The 25,611-nt window shown below is 51.8% G+C and overlaps 1 protein-coding gene and 1 pseudogene across 3 annotated transcripts in view; one reads left to right on the top strand and one right to left on the bottom strand.

Annotated features, from left to right (window-relative positions):
* VTI1A (vesicle transport through interaction with t-SNAREs 1A) overlaps positions 1-16,325 on the top strand; it is a 358,703-nt gene extending 342,378 nt beyond the window's left edge. For 2 of the 3 annotated variants that reach the window (XM_026494125.4, XM_044382127.3), the window contains one exon: positions 4,011-16,325. In XM_026494125.4, the coding sequence (XP_026349910.1) occupies positions 4,011-4,104 (94 nt within the window). In that variant the 3' untranslated portion in view covers positions 4,105-16,325. The remainder of the gene's footprint in view (positions 1-4,010) is intronic. The other variant, XM_057308551.1, reaches the window with a different exon arrangement.
* Positions 16,326-17,173: 848 nt separating this feature from the next.
* On the bottom strand, positions 17,174-17,255 carry LOC113252560 (U4 spliceosomal RNA; annotated as a pseudogene).
* Between the last annotated feature and the right edge of the window lie 8,356 nt (positions 17,256-25,611).

Genomic DNA, 25,611 nt, shown 5'->3' with positions numbered 1-25,611 from the left:
TCCTCCGTGGGTCAGCTTCTTCCGTAGGCCGGCTCCCCTCATGGAAACAAAATGGCTGCAGCAGATCCGGGACTAACACCCACACACCGTAGGATCCAGATGACCCAGCGTTCGAAGCAAAGCTTCTGAGATTCACCCTGTTGGACTGGCCGAAGTCACATGCCTGCATCTCATCTCATTAAGCCATATTTCCTTGCCAACTGAAAGTCCGCTGTGAGTCCAGGGGAGTCTCCAGGGCAGTGATGCTCCGTGCGATGACTCCGGGATCCAGGCAGAAGCAGTCTCCCCTGTCTCGGAACCGCACTCCTGGAACATACAGCCTCCTGAATCCGGAGAGCAAGGGAAGAGCCAGCCGGGGGAGTCCAACACTGGAAGTCAGATGCCTCCACCTGGAACCGAGGAGCAGCCAAGGCATCTGCTCACATTTCACTAACACAAGTCACGTGGCCACGCCTCACGTCAAGGGACAGGTGAGAGCCCTCTGTGCCTCCAAGTAGAGGAGAACTGGGTGCCAGAAGATGCTGGGGACGCCTCCTGCGACCGTGGAATTCCTGGGCTTCTCCAGCAGGTGCCCTGGCCGCCTGCTCCCCTCGAACCAGCCTCCTCTGATTCCGCAGCCACACGCAGGAGCTTGTTTCCAGAGGGGGAGGAGACTGGCAATGGAAAGATTAGCCGCTCCCAGGGTTCCACACGGGGATCAGTATTTTCAATAGTACTTTGTGAGTTCAGCCTCAAAGTAAATGGTTAATTCATCTTGTATCAACAGCACTGTGATTCATAATGTAAACTTGGAGAATCCTTGATGTTTCGGGCCCACATTCCTTTTAATTTGGCTCTGCATTCTTTTAAAGCCACAGTGTGCTCACTTAATAGGATGCAGCATGCAAATGCAGAAGCTTTTGCCCGGAGGCAGTTTAGCCTGGCTGTTTCAATGGATGTCTTCTTTCAAGTGTATACTCTTTCTTAAATTATTTACTGAGTAAACACACTTTGCATTTTCAAAAGGGAGATTAAGACAGCTTGCTGCAGACCTAGTTGAACGTAAAGCCCCCTTTGCCCAAAGTTAGAAGTTACTTTGGGTTTCCCCAAACTGCCTTCTCTGGCTCACTAGCTGGGAACCCCTCTCCTGGCTTGTTTTTCTGATTCTCGGCGAACTCTGCATTCCTTTCTGCTTTGCCTACAGCAATACCTGCCCACAGCCCCTGGCTGTGACTGTTACTTCAGGCTGCCTCACAGATGGGGCCCACCAATGCCAGCCTTTGCCTCCCCTGCTCCAGGCTGGCTCCTTCCTATCCATTCAAGGACCCCAGCAGCTCCCTTTTCTGGTCCTTAGAGGCACCATATCAGCCCAACGCCTTTGAGGTCCAAAGCTGGGTTGCTGGTCTGAGTCAAACTTACTTGCAACTCTGTCAGCTCCAATTCTGTTTTCCCCCCTCTGTACCCTCTGTACCCTTGGTTTGAAAGCAAGTGCTCTCTCCTGCCGACCTCCTTTACAGCGTGTCTCACTTCTGTGAGGACCGTTCCTTCTCTTACCTTCAGGGAGAAGACCCAGTACTGCTCTGAGGAGGCATATGTATGAAGTTCCATCTTTGGGGGGTTTACTTCAACTTTTAACTTCAGCTCTATCTAAACAGACTCCCTGAGATTTTCCTGCAAATTGAGTTTGTGCAGATGTCTTCTCCGTTCACCCTTGAATGGAACAATTCATATTACAGGAGCCTTTGGGTGGGTCTCCAGTTTTGTGTGTCAGCAACTGTGCCGTGTGCTGGGACTGCAGAGCAGAAGAAGGCTCTAGGCTCTGGACACACCAAGGAGGTCTTCCTGAATGTCTGTGACCCAGCGGAGAGGTCAGGCTGTCCTGGGATCGGTTGGTTGTGTGCTAAGTGAGTTAAAGAGATGAGCTGTTAAGACTGATCGCGGGTGAAGCGCACCCCTCTTTGCCTTGAGATGAGGGAAGCCCAATTAGGAAGGCCAGGGAAGAGCTGAGGATTTAGGGATTCCTGTGTATTCATTTTTCTAACCATGCTTCAGATTAAACAAGTAACACCCGCAGTTAATCCTTTATAAATTAGCATCGGATGCCTTGGGGCCCTCAACCCACAAATAAAATGGTTGTCAACCGAGAGACACACTACCGTATATTACTTAAGGCAGAATTTTAAAGAGTTTTCATGCTTTTAATCTGTTTCACTGCTGAGTTTCAATTTTGCTGAATTCCTTTGCAAGTCTGACGCGGATGACTGTGGTAAATAGAGATTGTGACAGTGACTTGGGCAAGCGGAATGTGTCGAGACTGTTCTGAAGACTTCTGCCCCTTCCAGAGAAAAGGGGAAAAAATCAATTTGGGTTTTAAATCAAGCCACCAAGTAGCACTGATCAGTGTTCATAATTAGCCTCACTTTAACAAGCCGTGAAGTCCTGTTTTTATTTATTTATTCGGGGGGGGGGGGACAGAGAATCTCCCTGCTTCCTGAGTAAATATGGCCCTGTTAAGTCTGAATTAGCTGTCATTGCAGAAGAATTAATGCCAGGGCACAGCCTTTCTAGTGGGGAAGGGAAGAAATAAAGGAGACAGATCTTAGCTGAGCCTTCCGTGATAAATGAGGACCGAGCGGATCATTCATCTCCTTCGAGGGAAGTGGACACAGGCACTAACGCAGTTTTGCGGAAGACGTGTCAGCAAATGTGATCGTTTTGTAACCTGTCAGGAGGAGAGGGGGCTAGTCCTTCCAGGGGGCCGCGGGGGAGTGGGCTTGTCTGATGTGACCGGCTCCATCCATCCATTTAGGTTGGGAGAGGAGGGGGTGGGCGAGCAGGACTCCATCCACAAGGATGTCATCTTCCTTCCGAGAAAGAAACTCGTCCAGAAACTAGAAAAGGCTGCCAACACCCAGCGGCGGTTTCTTTGCAGACACACAAACTGGGAGGGCAGGGTCTCTGTGAGGCTCAGCCAGCGGACCTTCTCCTGCTTGATATTTGCAGGCGGGGCGGATGGGGTTCCCCGTGGGTGTTGGGCACCTGGACGGCTGGCCAGACCAACAGCCACGCCATCCGTCGCCCTGTGGTCGGTTTTTCGGGAGGATCGTGGGCGAGGCCGCTTGACCTGGGTTCCCTTTGACGGTCTCAGCAAGCCATTCTGGAGTTCAACCTCTTTTCTCAGATTGAGCTAAAACCTTAGGAGGCAACTTCATGGGCCACTGTCTGCAGGCATCTCGGAGCACGTGTCTCCAGCCTGCTGCTCGTCGTGGCTTCCCAGCTCCCCGTCAGCATTTGGCAAAGCCGGAGCTGAGGGGGCTGGAATCCCCAGAGGTGAGGGCCCACCAACCAAAGCACACGAGGCACTCGGGGACTTCGTGTAATTTCTCATTTCCATCTTCTTTTTGTTACGGAGCAAATGTAACGTTTCCTCCTGGCGTAACAGAGCAGTGAGCCCCAGTGACAGATGACGGTTTCACAGCCTGAGCTGCAAGGTTGACACTTGCTTCTTAATCCTGTCCTTTTCTTCCTAAATCTTTCACTTTTCCCCGGGTATTTTTGTACAGGTAAGTACCTTACTGACATATGTTTCCTTGGAGTCTTTTATTTTAACAGGGAACACTGCAAAAAAATGAGGCTTGTCTCACATTTTAAATTAAGAAGAGAAGCTCGCATGGGGCCCTTGATCACTTACAGATTACTACATGGTACCCCGAGCCCGGAAAGCCATTTGATTTGCTCTAGCTTTGCAGTGAGCATTTCTCCGGGTGCCGTGGGATAGTCGCCGTGGAGTCGCTCATTTCCTCGTGCATCATTTGTAGAACCAAAAAGCTCCTGGGCATGTGCGTGCACATGCACACACATACACATGCACGGGCGTGTGCGCACGCACACACACACAAGCCCCACACTGGGCTCCCTACCCCCACCTGTGAAGCCATCGTTTGATTAGCCAGCTTGGTCTTGGATGGTCTTTGTCAGAAAATCCTTCGTGTATCTATGTGAAATTTTTTTTTTCCTCTGCTCTTTCCTAGAATCATCCAGAACCGCATCCTGGTGGTCATCTTGGCCATCGTCCTGGTCGTCACCATCCTGATGGCGATCACTTTTTCTGTCCGAAGACACTGATGGATCTGCTCTTCCCTGATAAACAGCAACAACGGCTTGTTCTGAGTAATTAAGACAAAATGGTCACATGAATCATTCTTTCACGCTGACAGGCCCTGAATGACCCTCCTTCTTTTCACCACTGTTCAGCTGAAATGCAAAGAGTGTAAAAATATTTTCTATTCCTGTTTGCATGTGGGTCGGTTTCCTTTTCTAGGTTGGTCTTCACCCAGATTGTTTTTTGTAGGGGAAGGTGAATGTTTATTTGCCTTTTGATGATTTCATCTACTAACCAAAATAGCCTTGGTGACATTCTTCCTTGCCCTGTGGACATGTCAGGGGTCATGGTTTGGGATAGGGCATGATGAGTCAGCCGTGGGGCATCCGATGGGCTGTGCTGTTTGTCACACATCTCTTGTCACCAAATTGCCCTTCTGTGATGTCCAAGGATAAAAATGCAGAGAAAAACAGGGGCCAGAGCCAGTGACCGGCTCCAGCAAACCAGCCCTGTTCCTACCCGGGCATAATGAATATAGTCTACCTGCCTGAGTGCTTTCATTGAAAAGGTGGCTATTTAATGTCAGTTGTGCGGGAAATTGACTTAGCACTTTCTCTAGTTTTCTATGCATATTTTGGTTCTTTTTACAGCCAAGAATATTTTTGCTGAGCCTGCCCAAGATCCACTTTTCACAACTTCGATTACTGGCTACATGAAATATTTCCTTACCTTCCCCGAATCCCATAGTCCCCAGAATTTGCTGGCAAAGTGAGCTCTGGCACGATATTTAACTGTGACCTCCTCTCCCTTGACCTGTGTAAGCATCTCAGTATCCTTTCGGTTTTAATATCTGCACTGCCAAAAGCAGCCCTCATACAAGCAAAAGGTCTGACAAGACTCTCTCCACATCCATTCCAGCATGTAAAGAGAACATGAATATTTCAGGAAGAGCAAGAACATGAGTCCGTCAGTGAGAAATTTCAAATGTGATTATAAATACGGCAGAGTCCTATAGGACGATCCACTAGAAATAAACTTCATGGAAAACGTTCACTAACCTCCTTTCAAGGAACAAGGGGTTGCAGCGTGTTACAAAGGGCGGCTTGGATTTTCTAAAAAAAAAAAAAAAAAAAAATGTTAGCGCAGCCTTCCTGAGTTCACTGTGTATTCAAACCTCTGACGTGCTTTGTGATTTCCTTTGGTTTCTTTCTGTCCGAAGTACCCGGGAATTGCGTTCAAAATGAGTTCATTTATGATCAGGCTTAAAGTTGCCCCAAGCTGAGGTCATTCTCCCCCTAGTCGGGAAGCAAAATGTGTTTTTCTTAAGACTTCATAGTCACTTACGAGGTCCGTACTATCTTTTGAATATAATTGGAAGCTTTTGAATCCTTGAAAAGCAAACCTGTTCTCTTCATAAAAAATGCTAACCACCTGTGCCCGTGATTGCGATCACCTGGACGCAGCTCTTGATTTTTATATTTTTTCCCCAACTTAGAAAAGAACCGTGACGGTTTAGAGAGGAAATGCAGAATGGCAAAATCTACCAGAGAAATCGTACTTAGCGAAACAGGCCAGGGCCTGCACGTGTCCCGATAAATCATTTAGTATTGTGTAAATAAAGCTGCAGTCTGGCCCTCGCAGGGATGGTATGGGATTTTGGCCGAGCGATGTAGGACAGGGAAGGAGAGGGAAGGCAGTGCTAATTTTCCTATCAGCTTAAGGGATCTATCTCAGCAAGATTCTTTTATTCCGATAACGGAATTCTGTACATGCTGAACACATCGGAGAAACCATTAAAAAGGAGGAAACAACCAACCAACCTCCTTCCCGTTCGGAAACACTAATGGCGGGGAAGTATTGCACCAACCTCTCGGGTGGGTGCTTTTGAAACTGTTGATCTTAGCTGAGGTGTGTCACCAGCTCTGGACCTGCACCTCACGCCTCTTCCCCAGGCCACCCAGCAAGCCAGGTTGATCCGATGGTCGAAACCCGCCGGCTCCTAAAGATTTCAGTAAAACCTGGTGTTCGTGTCGAAGTAGATGAAACGGGGAGGGACGCCCTGCTCACCCCTCAATGGCTTTTTTTCTTGCCAGTTCTATCTCTTTATCAGCTCTTGCCTGAGATTTTGCCCCAATTCAACCTCGGGAGTGAGAGAATCTGGACAGATAACCCTTGGCCTAACAGCCCCGTCTGACCCACCTGGAGAAGTGACCCAGATAGCGAGCGCTTCGGAAGAAGCTGGTCTGGAGTCCCCGAACTCCCGCCTGGCGCTCCCGGGTGCTGGAGGAGAAATGCACGGGGGCCCCGGTGGAGGCACAGTTTTCTCCCCACTTCCCTGCTCCACCGGGGAAGGGAGAAAGCCCACCGAGGCGAAGCAGGGCCTAGATCTGTGGAAGGTTCTAGGAACTTAACGTGTAGACTTTGATGGAGGACCGTTTCTACGGTTGGGCTCCTGGGCTAAAAATGATGTTCACGGGGACGTGGGGACGGGGTGAAGGCGAGGACGAGGACGAGGACGAGGACGAGGAGGAAGCCCTTGCCATCTAAAATTCACGCAGACTAAACAGTTTCCCCGACCGAATAAATAAAGCGGATGCTACCCTGCTCCGGAATCAAAAGCAATTTAATTAAAGTCTCTTAAGTTGTAAAGAGTTGTAAATGTTCCGTGTTGAAGGCGAATGCCTGCAGATGCGCGGGGCTTGACGTCAGCCGCCGGGCCTGGGCCGGGAGGCCATTTGCTATTCTGTTTCAGGCGGGCCGGGTTGTCTTATTTTGGAACCGGCTTGGTGGGGGGTTTGCTTTGCTGCTGCTTCTGAGCCCTGAGCTTCAAAGGCTGAAATTAATGGTGAACAAAATTGTGCGGCTCTGGCCGTCCCATGCGGGGCAAGCCCATTGAGGGTTATCATTAAGTAAAGAAATAAAGAGGGGGAAAAAAGCCTGCCTGTTCCAAAAACCTCATCAGATAATGACCTCAGTGATTGGATTTTCATTACCAAACAGCATCCAGAGATTATCCACCGGTAGAAGAAGGGAAGGGTGTGGAAAGAAAGGAAAGCAACTGTCTTTCTCTCCCTCTCTCCTCTTTTTTTTTTTTTTTGCACATCTTTTCTTTAAAACTGTCAGATCATTTCAGTATTTCAAATCCGAGGAAAACAGCCTGCCTGCTGCTGTATTTGAAGTTGTAATGGTGTCAAAAAGTCACGACTGACTGACAGCCGTCAGTCCCAGAGGGGCTCATTAAATCATAAAAACTTGACAAGGAAATAATTGCGCATCGCCAGCAACTTGGCGCCTGTTTAGACGTTTTTATTTTCTTTCATTATGAGTCCCCACCATTACGTTCATTAACAAATTGCATTAAACAACTGTTAAGGGCTAATGATTTGTTTATCGCTTTTTATTATTATTATTATTTAAACATTAGCTGTGTCATGTGGTACCCAAGCAGCCTCTTGCCGTCCTCTGACTGAATATTTTTCCACTCCCGAGCTCTGGGTGCTGTTGGAATATGAAATAGATTATTCATTACTCTCCTCTTTGCCACTGATTTGATTTCATGTAGCGTCTTCCACAGAGAAAGATGAAAACTTGTCAAAAGTAGGTTATATCTTCTTCGAAGGGGCAACAATAGCAGCAGGTACAGGCACACTTTAATATTTAATTAAGGTGGATGTTAACCCCTTTAAATGACTTTAGCTGTAAGTTCTATTCAAATGCAGAAGAGAAAAATAATTGTTCGTAATTTGCAACCTGTTCAGCAGGCATTCTTCATGGAGTTAGCTGGAAATTTAGAGCCGAATTTTTAAATAATGAAATTTCCCATCATAAATATTTATAGCCGTTTGTCCACGTAGTTGAGAATTAACGACAAGCAATGATTTCCTCGCCTCTTTGGTTTGAACTGTAGCCTGGTGGGGCACGCGGCGCCTGGGAGTGGAGGTGGCTTTCCTGGGAGAAACGCAGGGCCAGAGCCAAGGGCTGTTGGTTGGTTGTGGCTGGGGCTGGTTTCAAAGGAACCTCTGTGAGGCCCCTGTCTCTGGTCCACTTGTCTCCTCCACTAGCTGAGTGTGTGGTTGGAGGACTGTGGTCTGGAGAGTAAGTAAGGATTTCTTAAAGGAACACTTGTGCGTCCGGTCGGCTGGCTTGGGGAGGGTGTGATGGGGCGTCTCTGTGGAGTCAGTGAGCTCATTGCGAACAGTGCTTCCCTGAGAGACAATAGGAGCGATGCTTTGCTGGGAGAGACCTTCTATCTTTTTTTCCTTTCTGGGACTTGCCGTTGGTGAAATCATCAGCTTTTCCGTGGGCTCCGAGCTTCGCGGGGGAAAAACTCCATCATCATCACCATTGTCATCATCATCATCCCGAGTCTAAAGTCAGTGGCATTCTCCATGCCAGAACGGCTGGCTGCATCTGGTCTCCCCATTTGATCCGATGAGTTTCACAGAGCCATGGAAGCCACTCTCAGAGGCCTGGTGCATTAGTACTTCAGGGCTGGGGTGTGCTGGTCAATATCAGGGAACGAGGAGTACTTTTCTGCCAACCTGCTTTACTCCTACCCACCTGTCCCCAGAAAGACAGACCCCTCGGGCGGCCACTCCGTGGATGCGAAGGGGAGAGACGGCACGTGTCCCCTGCTCAGCCACCATCTCTCAGCATCACCCACCCAAGGACAGACGGTCCCAGCAGGAGCTGTGGCATAGGAGGGGCAGGTCCAGCAGGTGGGAGCCAAGCGAGGCCTGCCCTGAGCTTCAGAGATCACCGTGGGCACGGAAACGGCACACAGACCAGGTCTAAGGGGTCTCAAGCCTCCATTTCAGTCTGTTCCAAATTAGCCACGTGACAGCTTACCACCTTTTAACGGACACCACACCTCAGCAAAAGATAGGCTCAGAGTCGTTTTTCCAAAAGGAAGGAAGGCTTTGTGGTAAGCCATCCCATATCTGACTCCCAGAGACACTGGTTGCCTGAGATGAGTCGCCAACCCTCAAACTTGACCTCATCCTATGGTATAATTCACTAACCTGAAGCCAAACTTCTGGAAACATCCTTGTTTGTATGGCTTTGCCTGCAGCCCATTGGGCTCCAACCACTAGGGTCTGCCAGGAACCATCCACATTTTGTGACTAGTCAGGTAGCTCTTAGACAGGATGCCAGCCTTTTAAAAATGGGGCAGGGGACTGTGTGGACATCTCAGAGAGGTTCTTAAAGCCACAGGATACTCCCCAAGAAAGGAGACATTGCAGGGTAACCAAGAGCAGCCAGGGGCAGGCAGAATAGTGCATGTGATTGGAGCCAGGGCTGGATACAGGGTCAGCACCCTCTTCTGTTGTAGAGGAGGGAAGACACAGGGAATGCTGAGAGACTGCCCGTGTCCATTAGGATTCTAGGTCAGTAATAAGGTGAATGTTCCAAAGCCGACTTACCAGAGGCAAGTAGGGCAAAAACAAGATGGTGGCGCAAACCCAAAATGACAGGACAAGTGGGTTGGGAATGTGTAAGGAGGTGAGGAACAGATGGGATATGGGTTAAGGATGGATTCCCAGCACCAGGGGACAGAAAATGGTTAGTGGGACTCATCCCAGGAGATAGTTAAGAGGGAAGGGCACCGGCATTGGGCCCTACCTTGTGCCACCCGGGCCCATTACTGGCCTCCTTCAGGACGCGCCCAAGCGGGGGAAAGACAGGGTGCCTATCTCCCAGGACTCCGGCCCAAATCACACGCAACCTCTGTTGTCATGCCTCAAGGAGCTCCCAGCATGCTGTGGGAAAAGCACTTCCTCATCCTGAATCACCTCATTACTCGTGCTACATAAATAACGAAGGCATCACAGAGAGAGGGGGAAATGCCAGGCAGCAGAGCTCTAGACTGTGATTCTGTGAACTCGTGCACCCCCTCCTTCTCTTCATCCAAACAAGGCCCTTTGGCGTGAATAATAGGTCAGCGGCCGGAAGCCCGTATTGATCCGCTGCACACACGGCTCCACTGAGAGCTGCCTGGACTTTTCCTGGGGGCAGGACGGCGCCGTTCAGCGCAGCCCCCTCCTTCCCCCGCCCCTCGGCCTCCCCAGGTGTGCTCAGGAGGGGACAGTACTGGGGGGGATGGGGGGGGCCAAGGCCCTTCTCCAGCTCAGTGCGCTTTGTTGCCTCAACTTTTTTGTTTTTAACTTATTTTGCCAAGAAAAGTACCTGAGTTGGACAGAAATGTTTTTTGCATGATGAGGCCCCACAGAGTTGAGAATGAAATACATCCTCAGGCTCCAGCTTCTCTCCAGAAAGTTCTGCCAAAGACCCAGGGCACAGAGGCACCCTCCGCTGACCCTCATGGCGGCCTCCCGCATGCCCAGCACTGGGCTAAGCGCCTTGGCGTGCCACACTGCATGTGCCTGTTAATTTTCCATCTCACACCATCAGAAGAGAGCGGGGCCAACGATGTGGCCAGAACCCGTCACGTCTTTGCGGAATGGGGTTGTTGTTAAATTCACTAGAGAAGCCTCAGCCGTAGGAGGCTGAATGCGCAGGGCCTGAAGCCCGCCACACTATCCCCTTCCTCGTTCCCGTCTCTTTAGGGCACAGGAGGTGACCCAGGCCTTGGCCCTCCGAGCCACGTACAGTTGTAAGATGAGCCAGGTCTCTGCCCAGGAACGCCTGTGAGCGGGTAGCTACCTGAAATCCTGCCTCTAAAGGGCCGTTCCTTTGGTGTCTGACCTTGAGCCCTGGCAAAATGCAAGTTCTTCTCCTCCTGGTCAGCTTCAGTCCCGTCGACGACTGATCCCTCCTGGTGAACTGTCTGACCCCTTCCTGAGGGCAGGTTTTGGGTTTGGGGGAGGAAAGACCCACCGTGGCAAGGAGCAGCTGGTGGTCTTTGGGAGAAGGGGGTAGAAGGGAAGAAGACCTTGGTTGCCTGGGACAAGCTCCCTGGTGGTTTCTCCTGGGAGCAGCGGCCCTTTTGGGTAATGAATGGGTTACCCGGGCGGGGGTGGGGCACGGCCTTGCTGTAGAAGCCCTCACACACCCTGGCCCCAGGGCCCAGGACCACTCAGGTCAGAGAACACATGGGCTCTGCCAAGGCAAGATAACTGCGTGAGGGTCCCCTGGCACATCCCACAGCAGTGCCCTTGCTGACGGGGAGGAGAAAGGGCAGGAAGGCAGGAGGTGGGGGGGTAGTTAGAACAGGAGACAGTGTTTTCCTTGGGGAGCTGCTCCAGGCTGCTCCCCCCCAACCCTGCTGAGGTGAGGAGGCCAAGGCATTTGGAGAAGAGACCAAAACTGATTGCTTACACCCCGGGCAGCCCCTCCCCACGCTGCCCCATCCAGGGGTCTCAGCACAGCGGGGACATCGTGACTCTCAGAAAATGTCTCTGCTTGATTTCTATCTCCCCCTCATGCACACACCCCCATCAAGAAACTGCAGAGTGAGAAGAGCTAGGGGCTTCATGGGCTCATCACTGTCCCCAACAGGACTTCTAAACAACCGAGGCTTTCCCTGTTTGAAGCATGAGAGGTATAATCAGATTTATTCATCTAGTCAAAAAGTACCCATTGGCCGTCTTCCATGTGCCAGGCCCCAAAGACACGTGGTGAAGACGCGAGGTAAGAAAACAAGCACGGCAGTCCCCCGGCCCTGGGGCTGCAGATGGGACAGCTGTTTTCGTCCTCAGAGCCCTGCCTTGCTGTCTGCTCTCAGGCAGGTCACTGCCGGGGGCAGAAATCCTGCCGTGCTGCCCACACCCCTGCCACCTCCCACCGCGGCCCCCCCAGGTCAGCGCCCCACCTCCACGAACCCTCGCCACGCCCTCTAGTGCTCTGTGTTCCTGCCTCCGGGCGGTTCCCACGACTACATGTGCAAAATGGCCCCATTGGAGTAGAGTTGACGTTTGCCTGCAAGTGGTTGAGTCCCCATGAGCACTGGCTCCGTGTCCAGGACCAGCCCCAGAGACGCAGGGGACAGGAATGGGGACCCTTTAGATTGGGACTGACTTAGAGGATTTTTTTCCTTTTTTCTTTTTCCTTTCTTCCTTTTTTTCTGCTTATTAAATGATAAAGGTTCGACTTGGCAGGCAATCAGAAACCCAAAATATCATAAAAGGGAAAAAAGTTGCCGAGTGGCTAAGAGGTGCACCACGGGAGTGTCACTGGGCTCGGCGGCGAGGTGAATTGCTGAGCGATGGAGCAGGAGACATTTTTCAAAGGCTTCTCTCTCCTTCTTCTCTCTCTGTCCCCCATGCAGAAAGGGGAAAATAGAAGCAGAATCCAGATTTGGGCACGAGGCTGATGGGTCACCCTCCCCCCCCACCAGCCCCCAGACAGTGGAGAAACTTTGATCCGGGGACAGGAGGGGCCTGGGCATCCCAGCAAAGGCTGCCGCGGTCCTGGCCTCCGGATGGGCCTCCCTGAGCTCCCGTGGGGGGAGACGAAACCCACAGAGCCAGGGAGAGCAGGGTTGGAAAGGAGGAAATGTGGGACCCGTGTCCCTTGGGCTCCAGGCTGGCCACCTTGACGGCCAGGTGGATGGGCTCAGATTCACGGAACTCTCTAGCTGTGCAGGCTTTAGGGACCATTTTGGCCAACCCGCTTGTTCAGTTGGGGAGATAGGGTGCAGAGAGGGTGCGTCGAGACCACCCAGCACATGGGCGGCGGGGCCAGGAATGGACTCCAGGTCTTCAGCTGGGTTTCTCTCCTCTGCACAAGGAGGTGTAACTCAGCACCGCATTCTGGAAGCCACGGCCCAGCCACGGGGCCTCTTTGCTAGTGCTGGCCTTCACGCCTCGGGGCTAACGTTCCTCCATTACATTCTTTTTAAACCAACATGCATAGAAAAACTCAGTTCCATCCCTGTTGGCTGTGATCATTTTTTCCCTGAATGTCAGATCTTTTCTCTCCTGAGGAACCGGCAGAGGACACCCTGGGTGTCCCCTCAGCTGACCTACTAACGTCCCGGGGGAAAGGCATGTTTGTGCTCAAGTCCGCCATCACTAGCAAAAGAATCTTGTGGGGAATAACTAGGTAAGCTTTGGAGTCCCCCCCTTCCTCCGACCCTGAGCCCACAGAGGCCTCTGGCAAACACCTGGGCTGCTGATGCTAAGGGGACGCTGCTTTAGAGCTGGGCGAGGCCCTGACAAGCTCCAGGCTCTGGTGGCTGTGGGGGTGGCGTGTGCACACCCAGGAAGAGCCTAGCAGGGAGACCCCACGAGGCTTCGCTCTTTGCCCAAAGTCTGGCGTCTTCCAGGCCGGAGGTACTCAGGGCTCTGGGCCCTTCCATGCCACCAGCCACCGTGTGGCCTCATGGTGACAAGTCAGAGCCTGCTCGGGGCTTCAGTTCCTCATCTGGCAAATGGGAAAGTTGCTTGGAAAGTCTCAGGAAGGTAGGCCTCTGCCAACTCCAGTCATCCACAGCAGAGAAGAGGGACTGTTCCTAACCGTGTGAGGGCCAAGGGCACTGGGGTAAGATGGCAGCCCCTGGTGTGTAGAACCCCCTAGAAGAGCAGGAGATTTGGTGCGCTGAGCTTCTGAACGGTCTTGGGTGCAGGGCTGAGGGCATGGGCTTGTGACCTGTGCAGCCACGTGCATGACCCCACCTTCAGAAGGGCCCCCCGCTGGGGGCTTAATGCTGTACAGTCGCTATATGGAAATTCATGATAATTTTATCTTCGTGATTGGGTTTTGTAAATGAAGTTCAGTGAGACAACGGGCCATGAACGGGGAGCTTGGAGCCCTGGCTCCTAGGCAGTCCTGCTTCCCACCACCTCCCTGCTTCTGGGGTCTGATGCTCAGCCCCCTGGAACCCCCGTTCCACTCGGCCTTCCCACCCCAACCTCCATGCAGCAGCTGCTGCCAACCTGCCCCCAGCCCGGGCTCAGGCATGGGAAGGGTCAAGGGTTGGACAGGTGCAGCCCATGGCATCCTGGGGTGGGGGCAGGGCCCCTGCGGGCCCAGCCCTATGCTGACAGCATCAGGACACATTTAGTGGGGGACGCACCGGGGCACGCCTCTAATCCATCCCAGTGGAGGCTCTGGGTATACCTCGTGCATCCTGGCACCACGGTTGCCCTGCCCCTGGGGTTGCCCATCTGCTGAGGACTGGGGCAGGGACCTTGCAGAAGAGGAAGATGCCTTCCTTGACCTCCTGTCCCGGGCCTGGGGCACAACCTATCTGTCCAGCCACTGGGAAGGAAGGGAACCTGACCCCCAGGCTGGAGAGCAAGTGCGTGCCCAAGTCACAAGGCAGGGGTCAGCACCCTGAGGGTCCGACCTCCCCCTGAGAGAATCCTCAGGCCTGGGGGAGCCCTCTCTTCTTTCTGCCAACGTTCCTGAGTCCGGCTTGTCTCTTCGGACCTGAGTCTTCTTGTCGCTTCTGGTTGAGGCACCCCTCGAAACAAGCCACAGCGTAGGTCACGTACCTGCTGATTCCACACACGGAAATATTCTGATACTTGCTTTTAAAACTGGCGTGGCACAATATAAAATGAACAGTAAAATCCATGCTAGTGATTTAAAATTTTGACTTGACTTGGAAGACATTAACTAGAAAAATTTAAACACCATGACAAGAGAGAGACCAGGGAAGAAATGAAAAAGCACTTTTTTTCTTGCTTTCTGAATACAGGGCTCCTTATTTTCATTTTGCTTTGGATCTCACAAATTATGGAGCTGGTCCTGCCTGGGTGAGTCACTTTCCCTCTGGGGCACCCATTTCCCTATCAGGAAACCAGACCATTAACTTTGCTCGTGCCCCTCCCTTGCTCCCAGGCACATTATGAAGGTACTCTTGGATGAGACCCATGAGCAGGATTTAGAAACCAGTGTGCGGTGCCTTGGAACACGGCCCTTCTTTCTTAAAAAGGGGTTTATCCCCTCTCGTGTAGGTTTACCCACTGACAAGTCAGTCTGTCCCCCAGGTACTGTCCGTAGGTCTGATGTCCTAGAACTGAAGCGCCAGTCTAAAAGGCACCCTCCTCCCTGGCAAACATACGGAATAGACTCTATATTTGGAATCCAAGCAAGTTGTGAAATGGAAAGATGTCAACCCGCCCGAGGGCGGAGGCCAGTGTGCAAAGACTGGTCATTGATCTCTACATTCATCCCTTTTATTTAACGATGAGGCCAGAATTTCAAAGCTCAGTACAAAGGTACTAACATGGAGGAGGGTAGGTGCCAACCAGGTTTGGGTTGAGGGGTCATCTTCTCAAGAATGGTAAAAATCTCGATTCCACTTATCCTTCCAGGAAGAGGGTATCTCCATTTCAGAAGCATTTCCAAAGCTACTGTCATGGAGGGTCCAAGTGCAGCTTTCAACCTGCCTTGCCTGATGTTGGAGGACTCACCTGTCCAAGGGATGAATGTGTCCAAAGTAGCAGCCTGTCATCTTCTATAAAAGTGCTGTCACTTTAAGAGAACATGAGTGGGATGAATGAGTGAGTCCATTTAGATCAAGTTGCCTCAAATGGAGTCCAAATATTAAACGGCATACTCAACAGTGCCATTTCAAGAGAAGAAAATTCAGATGACCCCCGTTTGGCTTCTTCTACAGCTTTTCCCCAATAGTGGATGATCTCTTGATCATTTTAAAATTTTGCAGTTTTAAGTTTATCTTATTTCACTTCATTTCCCTTTGAGTGCTGTCTTCTGGCTCCTGCCCAGACTTCCTCCAGCTAATTCATTAGGTCTGAGAGTTGCTCCAGAGTGGGATTAGAACCCGTGTAGTACATAGTCACTTTAAACTGAAATCTGCTAATTAATGGCTCTTCTGTGCGTAACTGAACGAGAGCGCTCCTTCCCCGGGGAATTGCGATTTCATGGTTCCTAATGATGCTGCGATTACATTATCTGGATCACGCACACGGTGGGTGTCAGGAGCGGTGCTCAGAGCCTGTCTTGGGGATGGGAAGAAATCGCTCCTAAAACTAAGGGGATGAGGGGAAGGAGGCAGAATGTCTGCTGTTAATTGTCATTAACACGTGCTGTCCTTCATCTCATGCCGGCATTTGTTTCAAGGTCCAACTTCCCCCAGCTCCACAATGCCTCCATAACCTCACTCCCCCCCACCCAATATTCATAGGGTTTTTTGTTTTTTAAAAAAAAAGCCACACTATTTATTTGCTGTATTCCACAAAGTAATTTATTTTCATTACCTTTCTTGGAAATGTGAATCTACATATCATTAGTACAAGTAATATATGTTGATTATTGTTTCCTGAACTAACCTGTATTATTTGATGAGTTAAATAAAATGCCTAAATCCAATGTCTGCTATTCCCACCCTTTGCATCTGAATTATTTATCTTAATTTCATTCCCTTTCTAAATAAAGGGGAGTTCTAAATCCTCAGTACTTTGCTACAATTTCTGTACTGTGAATATAGCTAGGGTCATTTTTTGTTTTAATGAGAGAACTTAAAAGGATCATGGTCAAGGTTGCTTTTGAATACCAGTTTTCCCCCCCTTCTTGTCTAATTGCCCCAGGGATGGCTTTGCAGGGTGACCACAAACCTGGATATGAGCTCTGGTTCTCTCATTGGTGAGTTGAAATAATCTACTCATCTCCTCACTGAGCCTCTGCTTCCTTGACTGTAAAGCAGGGAAAATATCACCCACCCCGAGGACTGATATGAAGATTCGATTAGGTAACCCATGGAAAGCACCACCAGGCATATGATAAGCCATTACCATCCCCCTCATCTTGATAAAATGGGCTGCTCTGTAACATTGTGGTGGACAAATATTGAGGGTGGGGAGTTTGGGGTATTTTTGTTTTCTTTTCTTTAAAGATTGTTCATGATTATGGCCTTAAAATTCCTCAGGAAAGCCTTATATTAATAATAGCGAAAGGAAGATATTGACGTCTTCATTCATTAAAAAAAATTCATTTAAAAAAATGTTTTCTAATTGGGTTTTAACACTGAATATCAGACATGGCCCCAGGGATTGGAAAACAGCACTGAACCACAAACCAGAGTTCTCAGGCCAGTGAGGAGTTACCTGGCAGTTACCTGCCATAGGAATTGAGTCACAGAGCCACCTGGACAGCAAAGGAAGCCTCTGTTGGTTGGACTGATATGAGCCTCTTCAGTGCCAAGGGTATGCCATCCTGGAAGACCCAGTTGGGAACAGTTTTCAATTAGCAATAATCACGCCTCGGATAAACGTCATTGGCTATGATGCTGGCACCGCACAAAGCTGGAAGACACACTTGAAACACACGAAGTACTGATTGCAAATGAATGAATGAATGAATGAAGGCAACTTCTATCACTCCAGGTAACCTGCTCAATCAGGATTTCACCACCAGGAAGTTCCCTGTGAAGTGGTCATTTGTTCCCAGGTGGGGGCAGAGACGCCGTGGACCCTCGTGCTGGACCAGGGGTAGGGGCACCGAGCCGGCTGCCACACCTACTCCTCACACAGCAGGTGCTTCTCCGTGTTTCTGGGCGGGCCACCTGCCATGGTCTTCTTCAGGAGTCTCCTTTTACCCGTCTAATCTGGTCACCCAGACACTCCCCCATCTTACGAGGCCGCCGAGCCGCTGCCCGAGGCCTGCCTCGTTTGGATGCGCGGCACAGTGAATCCGTACCCACCGAGCCTCCGGCGCCGATATTTCAAAACCTACAGTACACTAAACGTGAAACTTTTGTTCAAATTTCAAGGATTTTGATAGCCCGAGTGAATAGACACTGCCTATTGATTTTTCCCTTACAATGACTCTTGGATAACCTATTTTCTCATTTATTTTTAAAGACAGCTCATGAGATTTCATAGCAATTCTGCCCAACCTCCGAATATCAAAATCCCTCCTTGACCCTGAAAATTGTAATTCTGCTATAGATCACAGCTGCTGAATATTACCTTTTACTAAGCTGGTTAAATAAAATATGTCCAAATCACTAGATCCCACAAGCCGTGGCCTGCAAGTGTAATGATCCGGGGGCCGAGATTTCCACCGCCGCACGCCCGCCAGCCCAGCGCTCTCGCCGGCCAGCCGACACCAAAGTGTGGGAATCGAGAATATCGGCTCGGGTTTAAAAGTGAAGGAGGAGGAGAGGGGAAGGATAGCTCTTCTGGTCTTCAATGATTTTCTTGTAAAACTTTTACAAGGGCGAGTTGGGCTGTTTGATGTGTTCTAGACAATCAAATGCCCTCTGAGTCTGTGGCAGAGTGGCTGGGGTTTTCTCCCCAGCAGAGAAGGGGGCATATTTGATGTAGGGCAAGTTCAAAACCTCCAAAGCCTTTCACACTGGCAGGTCAGGTGACACTCACGAGGTGGGGAGATACAACACGGGAAACATGAAAAGGACCGGGGACCTGGGAAGTCTCATTCTGCCACCAGCTGGCCGGGGCTCTTGCTTTGGCTGGAGAGGGGCCCTGTGGAATTTAGACCACGGGGGCCTGGATCCTGCCTGAGCCCCATCACCTGCGTGCACTCAGGCTCTCACCTGCGCTTCATTCACTTTAGCCAGAAGGCCCCACGGATCTCCCAGCCTGCCAAGCAGCCCGGAGCCTCTGTCCTCCCAGACTGGCTTTTTCGCTTTCTCAGAAGAATGAAGGACAGCACTGACCCAGGTTGGTTCCAGGGGAGTTTTAAATATTTCAAAGCCAACACTTAGATCAGAAGTCATAACCTCTGGCTTGCAGATTGTCCTCTCGCCTTACGTGGGCAGCCCCCAAGTCCAATATGGTAATGCCTCCCGGAGCTGCTCACTCATTACAGGTGAACAGAGTCTGAAATAGCACTGACTCAGCAGAAATGGGGCGTCTCCCAGCAGTGGCCATTGGAAGCCACTTGAAATGCAGGAGACAAGAGGGCGTTCCTCAGGCCCATGGAGCTTTGCAGCAGCACTCCCCCTGCCCAGGCCCTCCTGGGACTGCGGGACCCACTCCCTCCCCTGCGGGGGGGGGGGGGGGGCAGCCTGGCTGTGGCAGGTGATGGTCCCCAGGAACAGAGGCACGAAACCTGCTGATGTCAGCGCCCGGTGAGTCAGAGTGAGCAGGAAATTGTCCACGAAAGAGAAATTAATAAATAGCAGTGCGTTCCCCCCCTCACCCCCAAATCAGGATCTGTCAGGAGGTCAAAAGAGCTAACAATGTTACTGTCCTCTAAGCATACCTGATGCCAGGGATGACAAGCTTGTGGCAGGAGGTCACCCCCTTCCTCCCAGGTTCCTGGCTGACATTGCTAATTGATCCTGGCTCTCTGTCATCCTCGGAATCCTCTTCAACCCTACGTTCCCGGCAGCCTCTGCTCATCAGTGAGCATTGATGCGGGGGAGACAAGCTATGTACCACCCAGCCCCCTGTGTCCCCACGCCCCACACACATCCTGTGCCTGCCACTCCCAATACCTGGAGGTCCTCCCAGTCCCACCCCTGGTAGTCTGCTTCTGCTCCTTCAAGATCCCACTCCCCACGGCCCAGTTCCCTTCCTTGCAAGTGAGGCCTGGCAAGGTTACTCCGGGTCGGGGTGGTGGGGTCGGGATTGAATAAGAGAACTGTGAGCTGTGAATCTGTTCACGCTGTGAACCTGGGCAGCGGTGAGTCCCCTGTACATAGAAGCAGTTGTCACAGTTCTCATCAGGTGACCCACCACGGACTGGCTCCGCCCTCAAGGCCTCTGGTCTTTTCTTGAGACTCTTACCCATGGGGGCTCGTTCTGTGGGTTTACGCCGAGGGCCTGCTCTGTGCCAGCCACTGGGCTGGGAGTGCAAAGGGGAATGAGCAATTCATGGCCTGAAGGAGGAATTTAGAGCATCAGAGCAGTCATGAGATGAGGTCAGACAGGGAGGTCCAAATTCTGACTCCAAAGTAGACCCAGGGGCACCACCTCCAAGCCCTGACCAGCTTGTAACTGGCTGCAAGCCAGGAGCCCTCCCTGGGGCAGAGGCGGGGCCCTGGTGGAGCAGAGCCCCCTCCCCCAAGGGGGGAGGGGGCACTGGGGGGAGGGGGCTATGCCACCTGCCTCCAGGGAGAAGGCAAGCTTCGGGGCAATCCATGTTAGCTCTTGTTACCACCTCTCCATTCTCTTCCATTGCCCCCTCTTGACAACAAGATTCTCTGCTGACAACAAGATATGGTTGGCATGTAGCTGGGGATTTAAAACCAGGAGAGCTTCTCCCTCCCTTCAAGCTGGAAGCTCGCTCCCTGGCTCTCTGAGGCCTCTCGAGGCTGGGCGCTTGATGAGTGCCAGGAGACCAGCTCCCAAAACCGGAAGGGGCCTGCATTGTTGGACTAAAATAGCGAACGTGTAACATGAGTCTCTTCAGGGGCCCTCAGTGGGCTGGCCGCTTCCGGTGGGTGCTTGACACAGGCCAGCCGGTGGAAGCCAATGGGAGTGACCCTCACTGCACTTGAGAGAGCCCTTCTACCTACAGGACTGTTCTGTCCCTTCTGGATGAGTTCATCCCCTTGAAAATGGATCTGAGATATCCTTAGCCAAAAAAGTGACATGTCTAGGTCAGATAAACCAAACTTGTACACATGACACGTGTACTTCCTGAATGCCTTAATCTTCCCATCTGAGCTTACTTCCCCTGCGTGTCCCAGAACAAAAGACACCCCCACATCCAAAAGGACCCCTTCCCCATGGGTGGCAGCCACGCTCTCTCCCACGGGAGGCCGGAATGCAGGGTTCCGGGATGTCACTTCTCCCAGGTGGTGCCCAACGGATTGCTTGTCAACTTCCCAAATGTTTTCATCTCTGGAAGCAACAACGCACCAAGAGAAGCAGTTCTCAAAGAGGACTAAGAGGCTGGTTCGACCCTGGTCTTGGGTCAAGGTTGGTGGCCTGTCTGGGGGGCCTTTGAGCAGGCGTGCTGGGATTTTTTTTAAAAGATTCCCCTGCAGTCCCTCTTAATGAAGCTGTTGTCCAAACCCCTCGGAGGGCCCATGTGCTCCGAAGTAGTAGCAAGTGTCCCATTACTGTAAATGGCCTTTTATTTTTAAACTAATGCTATATTTGGAAAGCAGTAATCCTGGGGAAATGATACTGGGACTAATGGGGAACATATTACCTTTCATGTGTTTTCTTCATGTTTAAGGTTTCTTTGTTATTATCTGAGTAGCAAGGCTCTGCGTACACTCTTGGGCAAAAAATCAAAATAAGCCTTAAAGCAATAATATTTTAATAAGCATCAAATGTCTTCAATGAGATAAAAGTATTAGATGATGTTTTGATAGTGGGCTTTAGTTAAAACCTCATTAAAAAAAAAGAAAATTTCTCAGATGTTGTGGGGTGGGGGAGCGGTGATGTATTTTTAAATTCAGGTGGAGAAAAAGGTCCGGTTCAGGTCAATTATGCTAATTAAATGCCACAAACGACTGGAATTGCCAGCAAATGGATGTTATTATTTGTTGCTTTCCGTGTTTTCCATTGATCAAAAGCAGCATCTACTGACACTTGAGCCTCGAGAAGCCGAAGCTGCAGCCTGAATCCTCATCGATGCTGGGGCGCCAATCCTGGCCCCGCACCCCTCTCCCCTCCTCGGGTGAGGCAGGGTGAGGCAGGCCAGGCTGTAGCCCCGTCGCTGAGACTCACATTAGCTCGGCCAATGAGTGTCTAGTCCTGTTCCCAGCACCAACTGGGAAGTGCTGAGGGGCCCAAGTTAAGAAACGAAACTGAGTCATTTCTTCACCCATGGCCAGGGAGCGAGCTCGAATCACGGGCTCTTTGGAACTGAAAGGAGCCTGGAGATCCTCCATTTGGTTTTATAAAATAAGGAAACTGAGGCTCGACAGGGGGAAGTGACCTGCCCAAGGCCACCCAGCACACTGACTGCTGAGCCAAGAATAGAACAGCCGTTTCCGGACTTTCGGTCCCGTGCCCACATGCTCCCTTCTCCAACGATATTACAAAACAGAACTTCACCTTTCCTCCCCTCTCTCCTCACAGCCAGCACCACCCCTCCCCCCTCCCCTGCAGCTTTCTCTCGTACTTTCACATCAAATCTTGGTTGGATGACATCAGCACAAATCAGCAGGACTTCAGGCTTGGAATCGGGCCAGGCGGAGCATGACTTGGGTCTGTCTTTTCCCTTGGTTGATCTAAAATGTAGTCAAATTTCAGTTGCAAAATGAAATGCACTTGACTTTGGATAGAAGGGACATCCAAAGGGTGGTGGGGACCAGTGGTTTCAGGCCAATACAGGGACTCCACCATCCTGGCTTTATCCATACTCCAAGCTGCGGTTCTCTGTCATTGCTGCTTCCAGGGGAATGACGGTCTCAGAAAAAATTTGCTGCTGGGGGAGTCCAAGAGATCAAGAATCTGGGGGGAGAGGGTGGAAGGTTTAAACAGGGACAATTACGGATGTCAAAAACACAGCACTCTCACGCATTTGCTGGCCTACTGAGCTGGGCCCTGGAGGCCACAACTCTGTCGACTCCCTGAGAGTCGGTGAGAGGAGCCCGCCCTGTACTTTCTAACTCAGAGCCCCCAGCCATCATGGAGAGAGTGCCACCCCAGGCCTCCAACACCCGGGGGTCCTGCTCCTCGCTCTGTTCCAGCCGTTGGACCCCAAGCAAGTTGCTCTCCTCTCTGGGTCTCAGTTTGCGGATATGCAAAATGGGAGGGCTGGCCTGCAAGGCTGTGAGCAGAACGGCTCCCCAGGAGCAGCCACTGGTCTTGGGGACACAAGTCAAGCAGCTCTGTCACAGCCACATCCTGGAGACGGGTAGATAATTCACAGCCACAGATAATCCTGAAGTCACATTTGGGGGCTTTGCAGGGGCTTATAGAGTTTGGGTTTTTTCTTTGAAGTACTAGGGTCAGAACAGCCATTTGAATTCGGGCTGTCTCAGGGTCATCAAGAAATAAAACTATGTGACAGTGGCAGTAGAGAAGGCACGTGGGGCAAGGGGTTTCAGGGAGGTCCCAGCCCAGGCCAGGACCAGGTCTGAGGCTGAAGTCACACCGCATGAAGGGACCGAGTCAGTGCCACGCTGAGGCTCGATGCGTAGTTAAGCAACCTGGCCGTGGCACTGAGTGCTACTTCCTCTGCGCAGGGCTCTTTGGCTCTTCCCGTGGCCACAGGACCAGCCCTGCCCTGGGCTGGACGAACCCAAGAAAGCCGGGCAAAGCCTCCGAAACCAGAACCCCTCCTTGCCCTGCCCATTCTCCTCCCAGCGAGGCCCACATAGGGGGAGCCAATCCCCAGGAAGGGACAAGCCTGGGGTCTTCCTAGGGTCAGAGCCAGAGCAGCTGAGGGAACCGGGAGCTGAGCCTCCTGCATAGACAGGCTGGGCCGGCACCAGGATAAGGTACCTGCTGGAGTCATTGACAAATAAAAAGAGCTTATAAATTGCAGAAGGTTATGTCATACATGTCGTAAAGATTACAACTGGGAATGAGCCCATAGCATAGATTTTCTTTCCTCAACTAATTTGTATCTAATGCATCCAGTATTTTGTTGACACCACGTGGAGACGCCCAACACATGGTAACACATTGGGGGGGGGACCCAGCAGCCCTTTGTGACCCCCACCAGGTGACAGCAGGTTGAAAGGAGCTTCCAGGGCAGGAGTGAGGGCACAGGAGGAACCGAGGGGCTGGAGGGACAGAGGACAAGCAGGCTTCTGACACCTGGCAGCTCACGAGGCTTCCAGGCGTCAGGCAGAAGCACGTTCTCTAGCGGCGGGCAGATCTGGGTTAAATCCCAGCTTAGCTCCTCACTGGCCAGGGACTTCAGACAGATGCCTTAACCTCCCTGAGCCTCACTTCATGGACCGCGACTCGGGGATGATGGTTAATCTGACTTTGGAAGACTGTCACCAGAATTTGACAGGATCCGTGTGACCCTCAGTTACTTTGGGCACCTGCTGTTGGAAGTGCAGCACTTTCTCCCCGAGGGGCTGCCTGTTGAGTCACTGCCCAGCTCACCCCGAAGTGAGGGACCAGAGGCAGCCCCCGTAGTCACAGCCCGAGGCTGGCTCTGATGTCATCCTTTTCCTTGGTCACAGGCTGAAGCGCTCTCTCAGCACTCTGAAGGGTGGCCGTGGGAGAATGGAGCCAAAGATTCACTGATTGGTTCCCAAGGTATTTACTGAGCACCTACTATGACCCAGACACGGAGAACACGACAGACCAGGGTAAGTCAGTTCCCCAGGTGGGGCTTTCAGTCTGGTAGGGGGGGGGGGGTAGAGAAGCCATAAACTGAAAGGCTCTGTTGCTTCAGACGGTGAGAAGTACCACAAAGGTAAGGAAGGGGGCAGCTGCTCAGGCTAGAGGCGGCGATGCTCCCCTGGGTCCCGAAGGATGTTGAGAACCGGGAAAGGAGTGGCAGGCAGGGGGAAAGGCGAGAGCAAAGCTCCCTCCCCGACCCACAACGGAGGTGAGAGAAACAGGGTCTGGGGAGGCTGGCAGAGAGCCTGGAGGAGCCAGGGGGAGGGGCTGGGGCCCCCAATACCGGTGGGACTGAATCTGTGGGCTGTAAACCTGCTGGGGGCCGGATCCCATTCTAAGATAAAGGGGTAAGTAGTTTTGGAAGGCTTGAAGCCAGGGAATGAGGCCATCTGATTTATGTCTGGAAGGCTCGCCGGCTGGTGTGGGGGGGTGGATCACGCAAGCGACAGATGTGGAACCGGCGATCAGGCAGGCCCGGCTGAGGGAGGTCAGGCCTCTTATTTGACTTCCTTGGACCTCAGTTTCCTCACCGGTAGGCTAGGCTGCTGTGAGGATTAGGTGTGCAGAGAATGAATATACAAAGGCACAATGACCGCAAGTAAGAGGAGAACTTCGACCCACAACCCGCAGCGCCCCCTTATCTGCCCCCAACAGCCCACACTGTAGGCGCGTCCCCGAGTGGAGTCTGGTGCCTCAGTGGGGCGGGCTTCACCCCAGGACTTTCCCGGGGGAAGGTAAGACAAGCTGGGGGACCGCAGGACCAGAGCTGGGAGCATCTCCCCACCTAGACAGCCCCCTCTGGGGAGGCGAGTGTCGTTTCCCTACGGGCTGACGGGCTGGGTGACTGTCCACATGAGGTGCCGTTCACACAAACCTAGGAGCGCTAGACTGGGCGTATTCTGGAAAATAACCCACTTGCCGTTCATTCACACTGAGAAGAAAGCAACGGAGAGGCTTAGTGGTTATATTTTAATAGAGGCAAAGCGCTAAGTCCAGAGAACCCCCAATAATGTGAGCTTTCAGCCGGAAGCTCCTTGGGTCAAAGGAAGTGGTGCTAGATTCAGAGAAGAGGGGCCTCTGAAGCCACACCACGAAGACGGACGCCACAATGGGCACTGGCCATGTAGCCATCTGCCATCAGAGCCCATTAGAGGACCCCTTTAGCTGCCAGAGGTCGGGGGAAAGTGGGCATCTGGCCTCTCCAGATGCCCCGAGCAGATCATGAATCCAGAGCTGGCAACTTAAAATAGAAAGTGGGTGAAGAATTCATTCTCAAAGTACCCATGGCAGCCCCAGCCCCGTTCAGAGGCAGCAGCCTGAGCAGGGATCCAGCATCCAGGGCCAGGCCAGTGGTGGGAGCTCACGCACCCAGGATCTGGCCACACGCCTGGGGGCAGTGGCTGTTCGGGGCATCGTTGCCCAAGCGGA

Source organism: Ursus arctos, unplaced genomic scaffold, assembly GCF_023065955.2.
Source record: "Ursus arctos isolate Adak ecotype North America unplaced genomic scaffold, UrsArc2.0 scaffold_7, whole genome shotgun sequence".
In the NCBI taxonomy this organism is placed as follows: Eukaryota; Metazoa; Chordata; class Mammalia; order Carnivora; family Ursidae; genus Ursus; species Ursus arctos.
Note: the sequence above shows the minus strand (reverse complement) of the source record. Positions and strands in the feature narration are given on the sequence as shown.